The 15,846-nt window shown below is 42.6% G+C and overlaps 1 protein-coding gene across 7 annotated transcripts in view; it reads left to right on the top strand.

The window, feature by feature from the left end:
- LOC147014419 (dedicator of cytokinesis protein 3-like) overlaps positions 1-15,846 on the top strand; it is a 381,754-nt gene that overhangs the window by 212,160 nt on the left and 153,748 nt on the right. For all 7 annotated transcript variants that reach the window (XM_085852361.1, XM_085852356.1, XM_085852357.1 and 4 more), the window contains 2 exons: positions 6,950-7,112; positions 13,161-13,267. In XM_085852361.1, the coding sequence (XP_085708487.1) occupies positions 6,950-7,112; positions 13,161-13,267 (270 nt within the window). The remainder of the gene's footprint in view (positions 1-6,949; positions 7,113-13,160; positions 13,268-15,846) is intronic.

Here is a 15,846-nt window from a genome sequence, read left to right as displayed (position 1 = left end):
ACAGTATTGGAATTCTGAATATACCGGTACACCAAAAAAAAATCGATGTGGAAAAAAAATACCCCGTATATCACCAACAAATTAAAGAAAGGTCTTTCCAGTCTTTAAATACCATACACGATTTTAAAAGCTTTGATGCACTCGACGTCTCGGCTAAACATGGAACAGGAACAGTGGAACATATGACATTAAGACGTACCAGGAAGTAAGTGCAGTATGTGTTAACTTTTAAACCTCGGTAGCCGAGCACCGTCATGTTTTTCTTTGTCCTCATGGCTGATTTTAAAGCAATTGCCAATTGTTTATTATTTTACATGAATTGGGTGTGCTTTATAAATCCTGTGCCAATTAAGTGCTCTGCGATAGCAGTATCGATATGAAAGCGATACCAGTACGAAAGCGATATTGATACCACCATACACCCGGTACAGCATTCTGTGATAGTTATTCCTATGCAGCGATAGCGATGGATCTCGATTCTCGACCTGTGCAGTTACTTATACTGATCTCTCTTTAAAACAAAATCGCTTTTATTTCAAGTTGAAGTTGGAAGTAAAATAACTGTTCTCATTCTCATCATGGGGGAAAAGCAAGCCCCGTGTGGGAATACTTTGAAAAATTACCATGCGTCAATGTGCACATCCTATATGAATACGTAATGGACCATCAGACCATCAGGCCATTGCGTATTTTTTGGAACTTGCGTAAGAAAATTAAATATTTAACTTTTTTTTACTCAAGTTCCAAAAAATACACAATGGGCCGATTAAATATTTCATTTTTTAAATTATTATTTCTTTAAATAATAACTATATACCGGTATGACCCCAATGCAATAACGATATCGAAAAAAATCCATATCGACGGAGCCTTCATGCTGGCCATAATTACAGGCAACCAGACCTGTGCAGCATTTTTATACATGAAACGAAGCATTCTGAAATGTTACTTGCTTAATTAACACATCGGCCACACTTGCGTGGAATCCGTTGTTTTCCATATACTTGGTGTTCCTCATTTACCCAGGTATTTCCATTTTTTAGTGCACTACCTGTACATTCTCTCTTTGCCCCATATATATTTTTGGGTTATTTTCACCTATTTGTCATATACAAGGTGATTGCGCAAAACACTAATGGAGTATGACTCCTACTCACTTTGCTCCAGAGCTCCCTGATGTGGGAAGGACAAAATCCAAAATGTCTGCACATCTCGGTTTTTCACCTTACTTAAATCTCTGATGCATTTCCCCTGAGAGGTTATGAAATTTGATGAGAATCTCATTGGATCCCATTAGACATCAATGGAGATCTTTGGCAGGTCATCTCATTCTTTCTAATGTTGAACTGCTTTTCAGCTTTTGTCTGATCCTGATACTCCATCCAATCCTCAAAAAAGAACAGCTCAGCATCATGTGATGTTAAACTCTGTTGATTTCTGATCTTGCATACAATGTCACCTTTTATCATGATGTCAATTCCACATCAATTTGTTGCGTACCTTCCTTCACACGAGATGTCTTTTGACCTTCCATTGTTTGACTTTTCAAAGAGCTTAAGCATTTGTATTAAAAATTATTCAGCTCGGTGCAACAACTTGGTCATATTTGCACAAAGTCTGATAATTTGTCTCACAACAAATGGATTTTTTTTAACATGATCTAACACTCGTAGTAGAACTGCCACATGCACACATGGACATACAGATGAATATACATGATGCAACACAGAACTGTTCATCAAGACAAACAAGCACAGCCACTAAGTTTGGGGAAAGTGCCATCACTCTGTGTACCAATGAATTCACAACGATGGCATCACTTTTATCACCACACTCAGCAAAGCATTTCATCCTCCCCATGGATGCCAAGCTACGGAGATTGTCCATGCTCTTGATGCTTCAAATGCTAAACTTCAAGCCATTTTTTCTTTGGAACAACTCCGCAGGGGTTTGAACTGCCGACCTCCCACACTCGGAGCAGACGCTCCAAACATTACACCGCCAGGTCTGGTCATTGCTGTATATTCATATACATGAGGGTCATATATATATATATATATATATATATATATATATATATATATATATATATATATATATATATATATATATATATATATATATATATATATATATATATATATATATATATATATATATATATACACGACTGGTCTAAAGTTTTAGAACACCCCCATTTTTCCAGTTTTTACTGAGATTTAAGCAGTTCAAGTCCAGTGAATAACCTGAAATGGTATAAAGCTAAGCGGTAAACTGCCAGTGGTTAAAAAGAAGCTTAGGTTACCAAAAACTGAAAAATAAAGTACATTTCAGAATTGTTAAAAAAGGCCCTTTTCAGGGAACAAGTAATGGCTTGGCAACTGCAGCTGTTCTGCAGAAATGGAAGTAAATTAAGCCTTGAAAGTTGATGCAAATAATTCCTACAGGTATCCCAACTTTTGTGGATTAGTTACAAACCCGCTGTCTGTATAAAGCATTGTTGGAACAGACTGTGTTGCTACACCCACCCTCTGAAGCATTATTTGGACAATATTTCACTGCAGGAAGTAGTATATTGCTATCATAATGGTGAAAAAAGACAATTCACAAAGGAATACAGACAGACCATTATAACCCTTAAAAGTGGAGGTCTTTCCTTTCGAGAAATTGCAAAGAAGCCAAGGTGTCAGTGTACAGTTTCCAAGTACAGTTTCCTACACCATCAAAAGGCACTTGGAAACTTCGAAGTAAGGAAGTCTCAGTTTGAACTGTGAAGAGAAGACTTCGAGCTGCAGGTTTGACAGGTTCTTACTGCAGGCAGTAAGAATGCCATTGCTAAGATGGCAAAATAAGAAAAAGAGGCTTGCCTGGGCCATGAAGCACCACCAGTGGACCACTGAAAACTGGAAGAAGGTCTTATGGACCGATGAATCAAAATTTGAAATCTTCGGTTCATCACGCAGGGTTTTGGTACACCGTTGAGTAGGCGAAAAGATGGTTCCTCAGTGTGTGACACCAACTGTCAAACATGGAGGAGGAAGCATGATAATCTGGGGCCCTTTTGCTGGATCTAGAGTTGGCAACCTGCACAGAGTGACTGGCACCCTGAAGCAAAAGGGCTACCATGGCATTTTGCAGCATCATGCAATACCCTCTGGTCTGGGCCTAGTTGGTCAGGGGTTCATTCTACAGCAAGATAACGACCCAAAACATATCTCCAGGCTATGTCAGAACAACCTTAGAAGAAAAGAACAAAAAAGAACAAGACGGTAGGCTTCAAATCATGAAATGGCCAGCACAGTCTCCAGACTTAAACCCCATCGAGCTGCTTTGGGATGAACTGGACAGAAGGGTGAAAGCAAAGCAATCTACAAGTGCAACACATTTGTGGGAACTTCTGCAACAGTGTTGGGAAGAACTTTCTGAACAATATTTAATTTCCATTGTGGAAAGAATGCCACGAGTATGTTCGGCTGTTGTATCAGCAAAACAGTCCATTTGCCGTTATTATGTGTTCTATTGTCAACCTTGTTGATGTGGAAAGTGCATGGTTTTATGATTGTTTTGTACTAACATGGGTCCATTAATAAAATTCAGGTTGGTTGCGAACTCCTGTAATTTGCATAAATTCAAGGTGGCCGCTACAGGTCAGACGATGGGGCTAAGTTTTTAATCGGTCAACATATAATCCTGTGTAATACTTCTTTTCCATATGATTTTGACATGAGGAATTCAATTTTGGGGTTATTTTTTACGTTCACGAATAAATAGAGGTTCACATGAAATGTCCTTGACTATTTTCTGCTGAAAGTTATGCAACACCAATGCAAAAGTGAAGTCATGAATGGTTCACAACAGTATATTGATAATCAGAAAGCATACACATTGTCATGTCATCATATTGGACGTCTTAGGAACAGAGGACATCGAGCCTAGTTGACAACTTACGTATTGTTCATTCCCATTCATTGTACTCATCCCCTTCCGTATCCTCGGCTCTTTCCAGTTCTGCTTCGACACTCCCTTCTTCCACTTCACTTTCACTGTCCTCCACAGTCTCGTGTGGGTTGAAGCACTTGTCACTGCAACCACAAGTGCAGTATAGCGTGCAGGAGATCTTTGCATGGTGACAACTGCAACTTGCAGTACTGCAGGCCTTCCCCTCTGCTTTGCATCCACACCGCACAACATCCATGAAGTCCAAAGGGGCTGGTGGAGTAGCAGAAGTTGCTGGCACTGGGATTGCATCTCTGATGCCCCATCCATATTTTGTAATGTCAAGTTCAGGTGGGGCCTGCTGATCAGCTGATTTTGCAAATACTGTCTGTAGATGTGCACGCAGAATATGTAGGAAGAGATTGATCTCAGTTGGAGGTAATGCCATGAGCTTGAGGGGCTTACCAGACTTCCTTGTGTACATATAGTACCTCATCTCACTCATCGTGGTACCTTCTGGCTGACCATACAGGGCACAGAAGAATGTCCGCCCTGCTTTCATGAGCTGTTCATGGCTTGCGTTCAGCTCACCAAGTGCGGAGTACAAACCAGGGAAGTTGCCAGCTCTCAGTGTCTTCAGGGCTGACACTTTGCCCTTGCCGTATGGGTATGACGTGGTATCTGAGCCAGTGATGTAGTGCATTCCCAAAAGCTGCAGACACTTGGGGCCAAGCTGGTCACAGGTGATGTTGATATCCCAAATTGCTCCATCCCACCTTTCCATCTGCACTGTGGCCTGGATGTTGCGCTGGTAAACCCAGTAAACCATCAATACAAAAACATCAGTGTCATCAGAGAGGATACGTATCACTCTTGCATTACATTCAGCAGCCATGAGCAGGTGTGAGATCAATGTAATGTCTGCTTCATCATGGTTGAACGCACCATGGCTACGGCTCTCCACAGTAACTCCTTCACCAAAGTTATAGGTACTCAAAACCTTGGACAGCTGCAACTTGTTCTACTTGTTTTTCAGGATGGCATCTCGACTAGGCAGGGGTGTGTTTATTGTGAGGTCATAGTTGATGGAACCAATGCCAGCACGCCTCACTCGTTCATGGTCCTTTGCAGAAACATCATAATATTTGTCAAAGACCAAGATCTTCTGACCAGCAATGGTAGACAGCCTTGTCTTGATGGACTCAACTAAGACTGACACAGTTCCCCTGAAAGGCCAGACAATATGATAGAGAAGTTGTCTCGCGTCAACAATGGTAGCATCTGGTTGCAGAGGCTGTTGTGCCTGAACACAGAGTTTGTGTGCCAGTGGTGCTTTGTTGCCTTTCCTGAAGCACCCATATTCATCAATCAGTGAGGGGGGTACTGCGCAGAGCTCAAACTGGAAGATGGGTCCAAGCTCCATTTGTCTTTGCTGTCCAATAGTCAGCAGCCTGAGGAAGATGGTTTCTAGATCAAAGATCGTCTTGTCCCCAATTTTCACTCCTTTCTGTAAGTGCTCCATTGTCTTGATGGGGCATGAGATGGTTGCATGGAATCCACCTGGAAGGGATGCATGGAACTCTGCAACCATTTTCTGACCTATAACCACGGAATCCTCAACATTCACTTCAGCTTCTCGGGGAGCAATTCAACTGTTGGCAATGTTGTACAGATGTGGTGAGTGATTCTCAAGAGGATGAGACACATTCGACAATTCAAGTAAAATCCGGCGCCTATCATCTGCATCAAGTTCTCTCCTCTTCTTCCCCTCTTCCTTGTGACATGGTCTGATTCTTGTGTCCTTTTCTCTCACTTGGTCTTCATTATCCTTGTTTGAGGAGGCAGGGTAGATGTGCTCCATTGTATCTGAGATGTAGGCAGTGACAGGAAAGGAATCGATCCACTCTGCTACCATCTCTGGAGAAAGAGTCATACCCTTGAGGCCACCCTTGCCAATTCTAATAGCAGTTTGTTCACCGGACTGATCAGAGCTCACACTATTCCAAATGCCTTCCTGGTGACGACACACCATTGCACATGATATGAGCTCTGACTTGGCATCTGGTGGCAGCAGATAGTGCATCTCCAGAAGGTGATGGGTGATGTAACGGGCATAGTGATGGTGACCAGCAACAAAGAAGTTGAATTAGTTAGTAACAAACAAAACAATGAATTAGTAACTCGCATTAATGCCGTATGTGAGCGTCCAGTTGTCAGAATAGTGACCTTGTTGTCATTCGAAATGTATCTCACACGGCAAACAATTGCCAGGAACTCGAACATTGACCTCAAATTTACTTCTAATCACAAAAATAAGGTTAAATATCGATTCCTCGTGCCAAAATTATATGGAAAAGATGTCTCGTGCAATTTTAAGTTCATGACCTAAAAAGTTATATTTTCAGCTCGGTCGATGACGGCCATCTTGTATTTGTGCAAAAATAACAGATTTCCCCATGGTTGCCATCCGGGCAACCAAGCTTAATTTTGTCTCTGCATGCCTGTGAACAAGAAACTACCATAAAACCATACACTTTTGAGGACAACAAGGTTACTTTTCTGGCAAATGGACTAAAAGGTGGCAACTTTGATGAGTCAAAATTTTCGATTAAATTTTGTTCAACAAAACGACTCCATGATTTCTTTTTTAATCTGCAATTGTTTATTCATTCTATCCTTAAATTTAAGAGTACAGTACATTGAAATATTAAATTGCTTAAATTTCAGTAAAAACTGGAGAAATGGGCATGTTCTAAAACTTTTGGCTGGTAGTGTGTGTATGTATGTGTATATATATATATATATATATATATATATATATATATATATATATATATATATATATATATATATATATATATATATACTTGCTATATTTTCCAAAATATAATAGATTTCATATTTTTAAGAAAATTTTCAGTTTGGGAATCATCTGTAGTCACTAATTATACAGTATGCCCTCATTTCAAGCACATAAATTTTTCCAACATTTGTTGTAATCCTCTTCCTGTAGGACTACATCACCCTGGGCTCGGGAGAATCGAACCTGCATGAGTACCACTCCTATGTGATGTATCACAGCAACAACCCACGCTGGGGAGAGTTGATCAAACTCACTATACCCATAGACAAGTTTCGCAACAGCCACCTGCGCTTTGAGTTCCGCCATTGCTCCAGTGAGTCATACTCTCCTTACTCTGATGTGGTCAACATTGCCACTTTCAGACATTCTTCATGGTGGAATAAAGGTTTTTATTATTCTTCTTTTTAAAAAATATACAATGTTGAGGCTCGCATAAGAGCTAACACACAGGACATACAGCGGGAGGAGAGAACAAAACAGTGGGGAATAGAGACATTAGGAGATCTGTGGAAGGGAAAGGGATGGGGTTGGGTACACAAGGTAAACAAGATGGACACTACAGGGACTTTCAGGAAGTAAAGCAGGGAATTTGAAAGAGTTGGGTTTGGGATAGATTAATGAGGGTAGAACAGATCCTGGTTTTGGATGGAGGAAGAAAAGACAGGGTGGTGAACAGCTGTTTTGAAGACCTGAATGGAAGAGTGGGATTGAAGAGAGTGTGGGAATTTGTTCCAAAGGTGGGGAAAAAGAGGAATGAAAGAATTAAGATGAGCAGTGATTCTTGAGTTTCGTAGTTCTACAAGAAGGGAGTTGCTGGCAGACCTTAAACACCCTGTGAAAATATGGGGGGAGGGGGGGCAGAATGCAGACAGGGCGGGGGGGGTGAGGCCAGAGAGGAGATGGTAGAAGACAGAAAGACCACCGACTTGCCTGTGGTGAGAGAGTGAGAGCCCCAAAGACTCAGCCTCATCGTGGGAGATACCAGTGATCCTAAATGCCTTGGTCTCCACAGCATGAAGCTAGGAAAGGTAAGAGGAGGGAGAGCATTACTCCATCAGGCTGTGGATGAAAGCTTTGTATGTGGTCAGGAGCTCAGGTGTGCCAAGGAAGGTCTTTGCATGATGAAAGAAGCCCACTCGTTGGCGACTGGCTTTGGAAGCCAGCTTGGAAATGTGGCTTTCCCAGGAAAGGTCATGGCAGATAGTGAGACCCAGAAGCTTGAAAGAAAGGACTTCTTCCAGAGGATTGTTGGGATAGTAGATTGGGGGGGGTGGGGGGAGTTCCAAACGGTCCTTTCGGAGAGACATAGTGAGAGTATGAGATTTGTCAGGATTGAAAGTCATGTTCCAAGTGTTGGACCAGCTTGTGATTTCTTCCAGATCTACAGAGTATGAAGAGGCTGCTGTTTGCCAATCTGAGGGATGGCAGATGGTACAGCAGAGGGTAGAGTCATCAGCAAAGAGATAAAGAGGATTTTCCAGAGAGTTGGAGAGATCATTGATAAAAACAAGAAAAAGCACAGTGCCAAGAATAATGCCTTGAGGATCTCCCGCCTGGACAGGAAGAGGGGGATGAGAGAATTCCATTAAGGGCCACACGTTGGCTGTGACAGGAGAGGAACTCTGTGAGCCATGAGTGGAGATGGCCTTAGATACCATAACAAAAGAGTTCAGTGAGCAGGGCAGGTCACCACACCATATCAAAAGCATGCGATATGTCTCGGGAGATGATGGCTCTGATCTCATGTCTGGCATTGAGTACCTCCATGCATTGTTGGGAAAGCAAGAGCAACAAGTCCAGGGTAGAGTGACCTCGTCTTCATCCAAATTGATGATCAAAATCAAGCCATTGGAGAAGAGGAAGGATTTAACGTCTGAAGCGATGATGTATTCCATAACCTTGCTGATGATTGGGAAAAGGCTGATTGGTCTGGAGTTACAGGGATCTGTTTTTGCACCTTTTTTATGCAGGGCAGTAATGTTTGCTGATTTCCAAGCAGATGGCAGATGACCTTGAGCAAATGAGAGGGTGAATAGAACAGAGAGAGGGTGAGCAAGAGTAGCAGAGCAGGTTTGTCAGACACATGGGCTGATGCCGTCTGGAATGGTTGCAGAATCGGAGTTGAGGTTTGACAGCAAGCTCTCCACCTTGTCGGGAGAAAAGTACACAGAGTCCAGGAACAACTGGGTAAGGTGGGTACAGAAAGCGTTGGGTTTTGGACACAAGATTTACAAGCAAGCACAGAGTTTCAGCATTCAGCCTTTCCACGTGCAGTGTCAGCTGTGTGGCCATTTGTGGTCAGGTCGGGGATGGAGGAGGAACATCCACCAGAAACCGACTTAACTACGTGCCACCAGGATTTGGAGGAGGGAGACAGGTTTGAGAGTTCAAATTTGAAATTAGAAAGATGTTTCATCGTTCTCCTGAGAGTAGATACACACTTGTTCAAAGCTTTGTGGAAGGAACTGAGATTAGTTTTAGTTGTATTTGCCTTTCATGAGGCGCATGCAAATTGTTTCAGAACAACTGCCTCGTCACAAGCTTCAGTGTACCAGAAGGGTATGACGACTGAAGACGAGATGGGATTAATCTGTTCATGAGACAGAGCAAATTCCTTTGAAAGAATTCCCATGATGAGTTGATGTCAGAGAAAGTAGAGATGGGAGACCATTCTTTAAGTTTGATGGCTGTTTGAAGTCCCTGCCAGTCGGCCTGAGTGAAATGCCAGAGGTGACGGCGCTGAGGTCGGTCTATGATAATAGCCAGAGAGATGTCTACTTTGACAAGGACGTGATAATATGAACCAATTGGAGTGGAGGAAGAACAGCAGATATTTTCAGGGAAATTGGTCAAAATCAGATCCAGAAGAGATAGAGTACTGTTGGTTGAGATCCGGGTTGGGAAGTTGACCGATTGAGTCAGTCCCAATGAGTCGCAGAAAGCTTTTTCTGAAGTGCCATGGCAGGTGAGAGAGGTACCTACATCTAGACAACTGGCATGATGACAATTGAAGTCGCCACATATGAGCAAAAGAGAGTTGGGATGAGAGGATAGAAGTTGGTCCATGTTTTCGGATAGTGAGATGTAAGCAGAGTCATCACTGTTTGGTGGACGGTACAATACACATATAAACATGAGGTGGGAGTGGAGGGGAAGCCGTAGCCAAAGGTATTCCTGGGGATGTGGGTGAGTGAGGGCAATGCATGGAGAGTGAGGAATGGAGTTTTTGATGAAGAGAGCAACTCTGCTTCCAGGACAAGGCTCAGGTCTGCCATACCGGAGGAGGGAGTAACCAAGGAGAGATACTAAGGAGTCAGAGACATCTTGAAGGAGGAAGGTTTCTGTTCAGGAGATTATGTCTGGTTTGTCAGTGGCAACATGTATGAAAAGTTGTCAGGTTTGAGCGTAGGCTCCGGATGTTTGAGGTCCACACTGTTAAGGAAGAGTGGGGGTAGGAAGGAGGGGGGTAGGAAGAGGGAGGATGGGGGGGAAGGTCGGGAGAGTTGTTGACAGAGCGTGAGATATTGCAGAAGAGCGAGGGGAGAGGGCCTGATGAGGAGGAGAAAAGGTTCGGTGTTGATGGGTTGAAGTCCAGTTGGGAGTAATAAGAGAGGGGGCAGAGGAAGTTGAAGATTGGAAGAGGTGGAGGGATGAGATGGAAGAAAGAGGGCAGGGGAAGGAGGCAGCTTTGTGGATGTGAGAGGGGGTGCAACTTCAAGAAGGGGGAGTGAGAGGAGAGATTGGAAGGAGAAGGGTGAGAGGGGAGAGGTGAGGGGGGAGTTTTTGAGAAAGGTGAGAGTCCAGCTTGCAGGGGGAAGTGTGAAGGTTGCTTTGAGAGGGAGGGGTGAGAGGGAAGCTTTGAGATGGAGAAGAGATGATGAGAGCAGGCATGGCCAAGGGGCAGTCGGTATGATGAGGGGCCAGATGGCATGGATAAAAAGAGGGTATAACAGGTGGGGAGTTAGGAGGAGGTCGATTTTAATGAGGTGGGGTGAATTGGCACTGAAGTTGGAAAAAAAGGACAATTGATGGAACACAAACATGCATTGTAAACTGGGATTTAATTTTTTTTTAAGTCAGAGATGTGATTAAAGACATTATGTGAGGGATGCAATAAAGGACAATTAAGAGAATGGAGAAAAGAAACGTTTTAACAGTGGGACTTTTTAGACACAGGATGAAGGAAAGGTCAAATTGAAGTCTTTGGAAGAAGAAAAAGAAGAATAAGAGTAGTAGTGAAATATGATACAAAGTAAGATGGCAGGTCGGACAAAACTTACAGGAAGAAGAGGGGGTAGAGAAATCACGTGGCTGTGGGAAGTGCAAGGAGGAGATTGGGACCAGACTCTTTGCAGAGCGTTGGTGTTGCCTAAGCAGTCTCCTTGGTTATTGGGCACAATCCTGGACGGGTCGCCACTCCGACATGGTATACTAGCATACTGGCACTCATTTTGCTGACCTCGGAAGGATGACAGGCTGAGTTAACCCCACCTGGTATTAATTCAATAGCTGAGTGGGATTTGAACTCAGGACCCTGGGATCCAAAGCCCGCCACCCAAACCATTAAGCCAACGCCAAGCATGAAGTGCAAGGTGAGAAGTGAAATATATGTACTGTATATATATATATATATATATATATATATATATATATATATATATATATATATATATATATATATATATATATATATATATATATATATATATAGATATATATATATATATATACATATATACATATATATATATATATATACATATATATATATATATATATATATATATATATATATATATATATATATATATATATATATATATATATATATATAGATAGTATGTTTTAAGATTAGGAAAGGTTCAGTAAAGGAAACGTTGAAGAAAAAAAATCATGAAGGTGCATGGTGAGTGTGGGTCAGCAAAAGTAGAAGGAAGATGGTAGATCGAAAAGTGGAAGGAGGAAGAAGAGTCAGTCCAGAAAGTCATGTGGTTATGTTGAGAAGGAAAAGTTTTTTTTGTTGTTGTTGTATTTTTAACATGTTAAGACATGAAACAGATGGTATAGTTGGGAGGGATAGAAGGAGGGTGGAGGAAAGAGTGGAGAAAATAAAAAGTGATGGTAATAAGGACAAGATACAAATAAACACGATCGTGCACATCGATGGGAAGACGCGTAGGCCTCAGTGAAACCAGATATGACAAGACCGATGAAAACTCACCCAAGAGCACAAATTTTGAAACAAAACTGAATTAGGGACACACAGTAAACATAGAGGTCACAAAATAAACAGTCAAAACGCAAACCACGACCGGAAACTTATCTTTGAGAAAGTTGGCAGAGATCCCTGGAGAGAACCCAAATATATTTACATAATCGACAAAAAAAATTGAGCAGAAATTAGTGATAATCGACAAATCTGAAATAAATGGTGAATTCTAACTAATACACCATTCTTGAAATCAAATTGTACTGGCGATTGAATCTAATTTGATTTGACTGGACTGGCACACACACAATGGCTTACTCTTTAAAAACAGGTGCAGTGGGATCTTTAATGGCTACGAGATGCATGACAATTACTGTGGGATAAAATATTCCTTTACCTGAATTCATTCACTGATGTGCCATGGCTAAATGATAGTTACATCCTTTCTGTGTGGGTGGCTCTTCTGGGCCCTGCGGCAATGCCCATATACCTGGTGTTGGTTTCATGGTTAGTGTCATGGGCTTGGGATCCGAGGATCCTGAGTTCAAATCCCACTTCTCTGTTAAATTAATACGAAGTGGGGTTGACTCAGCCTGCCCTCCTTCTGAGGTTGACAAAATGAGTACCAGCTTGCTGGGATGATTGAGCCATTCAAGTGTCATGTGTTGGAATGGCGACCTGTCCAGAATTGTGCCCAATAGCCCAGGAAACTGCTTCAGCAGCACCAACGCTCTGTGCAGAGTATGGTCCCATTGGATGGATGGAGCAACGCCCAGTATGCTTGGCCCAGAATTTGTAATTTTTATCAGAATGTGACACTAGTCTCTTACTCTTTGCTAAATACATAGTGGGATCTTTAACATTTAACATCCAACCAAATCTTGGTAGATGGGTCCCCAAATTTATGTCCAATCTGATTAAATACTCATTCGTTGATGCATCATCGACTTTCCTGTGAAACACCAGGGTGACATTTTATCATCAGTTTGGGAATCTAACGAAGACTCGACATCTCAAAGGCTAGTGTGCCATTTATGAGCTATCCTGCCAACCCTTTGACAAGAATGATGAGAACCATGGGAGACAAGAGATAAATCATCAAAGTATTTGGAAACAAGGTTGTTGACTACATTCTATTGTGTTGGTTTTCAGCAAAAGAGAAAGGTGATAAAAAGCTTTTTGGCTTCTCCTTCACACCACTCATGAGAGAGGATGGCAAGACCTTGTCAGATGACATTCATGAGTTGTGCGTGTACAAGGCAAGTCCGTATAATAAACTACCCTTTATCTCTGGGAATGAAAGGTTTTCTTTTTGTGGAATTAAGTGAAAATTTCCGCTGTGAAAAAAATTTGAGCCAAAATTAGAAAATTACATATTTTTTGTCAGCAGGCATTGGAAAAAGTTTTTGATGCATCCCAGTTATATCCCAAAATTGAGTTTCAGAATCTGTAAAACATGCTTTCATTTTCACATTTAAGTTGGGGATACACATTTTGCATCTTGTGAATTAAAAAAAATATGGAGTGGCACTTGAAAGCATAATGTGGTTCGTGTTGCTCAGAGAACACATGCACCTATTGTCATGCTTATTCATTGTGCCAAACTGCTGGTGAGATTGCTCAACTTTCACAGAAAAACTGGTTATAGTTGGGAATATCCATATTAAAAACTAAGGAACAACACCAACGAGTACATTGCTGTCCAGCAGGCAAGGTTCATGCCCAATGTTTCGACTACTGAGTGGTCTTTGTCAGAGACTTTGGAGATATCTTGTGCCGGATGTTAAGTACCCTCCAAAGAGGGTGTGGGCATCACATGACAATATGTAGATGGTGGGGCCTACCATTGTCTTCATCATTGCCTTGCGTGTAACATTGGGTGTAGTTTAACCTGTGAGCTGCCTACTTAACAAAGACACACACACATGACATGCACACATCAAAGAAGCCGGTACGTAATCACTCCTTCACACAATCTCACTCGCTGCTTGGGTCCACTGATGGCGATGCTGAAACCATGACCCTGGCAACGAGGGAAGGAAACAAAGTCGAGGGAGGAGGTGCAGTTGAGAGAGGGCTGGTGGTGTGAGCTTGATGGTGAGACTTATTAATATGTGCAGATGAGGCCCAATACGAGGCGCGTGTGGATTGAAGGCCCACATGCTCCCGAGTCGATGCTCCGAGACTGTTTGTGTCCCCGGAGGACTGTGTGGAGCCCTGGCTCCGATGATGGCAGAGTCAAGGATGATGTAGCTGGTAATTTGAGTGTGACAGAGAGGAGCCTTCGATGAACAATCAGCGGAGACGAGGCCGGCTACATGGTGAGTGTGGATTGAACGCCCGAATACTCTGGAGACGATGCTCCATGGCTATTTGTGTGTATGGTGGATCTGAGGAAGACTTGGCTGGGAAGGAAATGCTCAGAAGGGCACAGAAAAATGCTTCCCAATGGGCTTGAAAGCCGGCAACCTAGAATGAGACCTCATGGTTGGTTACGTCTTGGATGTGCTGTGTGCAGTGTTGGACAAACGTTATGCTGAGAAGCGATCGACTCACTGGCATGGGTATTCCCAATGTGAGAAACTGTTACCAATGTGCCAGGGGAGGGAAAAAGACTTCAACAAAGCCGGGCGGGTGAGAAACTGTTGCTGAAGGATCGGGGGAAGGGAAGAGCCTTCGACGAATGAAATTTGTGTTGGAAATAAAGTAAAATGAAATTATGGGACACAGACCCCTTATATTCAGTCTATGCAGCGGCACTGTGCATGCGGAATGCTTGCTGCAACGAATGAAGCCTGCATCGCCTCTCATGAGAAGAAAGATCATCTCACAAGGAGACAGGGATCTGCACCAAGCCAAGAGGCTGTGGACATGCTACCTGCCTCAAAAATGAGACTCAACAAGAGGAAACTAAAACACGAGTGTTGGAGAATAGAGGAAAAGGAGGCCATTCTCCACTGTAAAATCTATTCAAGGGGAATGTCTGGTAGAGTAGCTAGATTCATCCACCACCTGAAGAAGACCAGATTGGCCACCAGAGCTGAGATTTTGCCACCCCACAAATTAAAAAAAGGTTGTGCCAACGGCATATAAATTCCTGAATAAAAATAAAATAAAACAGATAACAGTGAAGGCCAGAAGAAAAGCAGAAGATAGGAGAATGGGAGCCAAGGGCTCTCCAGGGGGTGGACAGAGGGATAATGGAAATGTGACCGCAATGGCACAAGGAGGGGCTGTTCGATGAAGCCAGAGTTTGGAATGCAGTGTCACAAGGGCACAGTGGTGAAGGAGAAGTGAGACAGAGGAGGAGAAGACAGAACCACCCTGATGGGGAGGGGGAACAGACCCGACTTAGTCGTGGACCGAGTGAAAACACCTGCACAAATGGAGGGGATGAAAGCGAGAACAACGGATGATAACGGGCAGTAAGACGGAGGGGAACAGAGGGGTGGATGAAAGGAGGAGGATGATGAGGAACAGCAATGACTGGAAGAACAGCTGTGAAACAAAATAGTGGAGATGAGATTGACACCACTCAGAGAAAGAACAAAACTATACTGTACAAAATAGAAAACAACAAACGGACAAAAACTCAGAAGGAGAATCAAAAAAGCATTAAAAAGATTGGTACCAAAACCATCCCCCTTAGAGGAACTCAACACTGTGAGCTTTGCAGCGGCACTGATCATATAAGAAAAAGTAACAGGAAAACAACATTGCATTGAGCAAACCAGCCCCTTTGGACAGAATCCAGGCACCACAATGGAAACGGAGACGAGAGACACAAAGGGAGCAACTGTGAAAAGAAACAGGCCAAATACTACAGTTTATAATGGGA

Source organism: Eptatretus burgeri, chromosome 13 (assembly GCF_056783735.1).
Source record: "Eptatretus burgeri isolate ZD-2024b chromosome 13, Ebu_testis_v1, whole genome shotgun sequence".
Lineage (NCBI taxonomy): Eukaryota > Metazoa > Chordata > Myxini > Myxiniformes > Myxinidae > Eptatretus > Eptatretus burgeri.
This window is presented reverse-complemented; position numbering and strand designations above follow the sequence as displayed.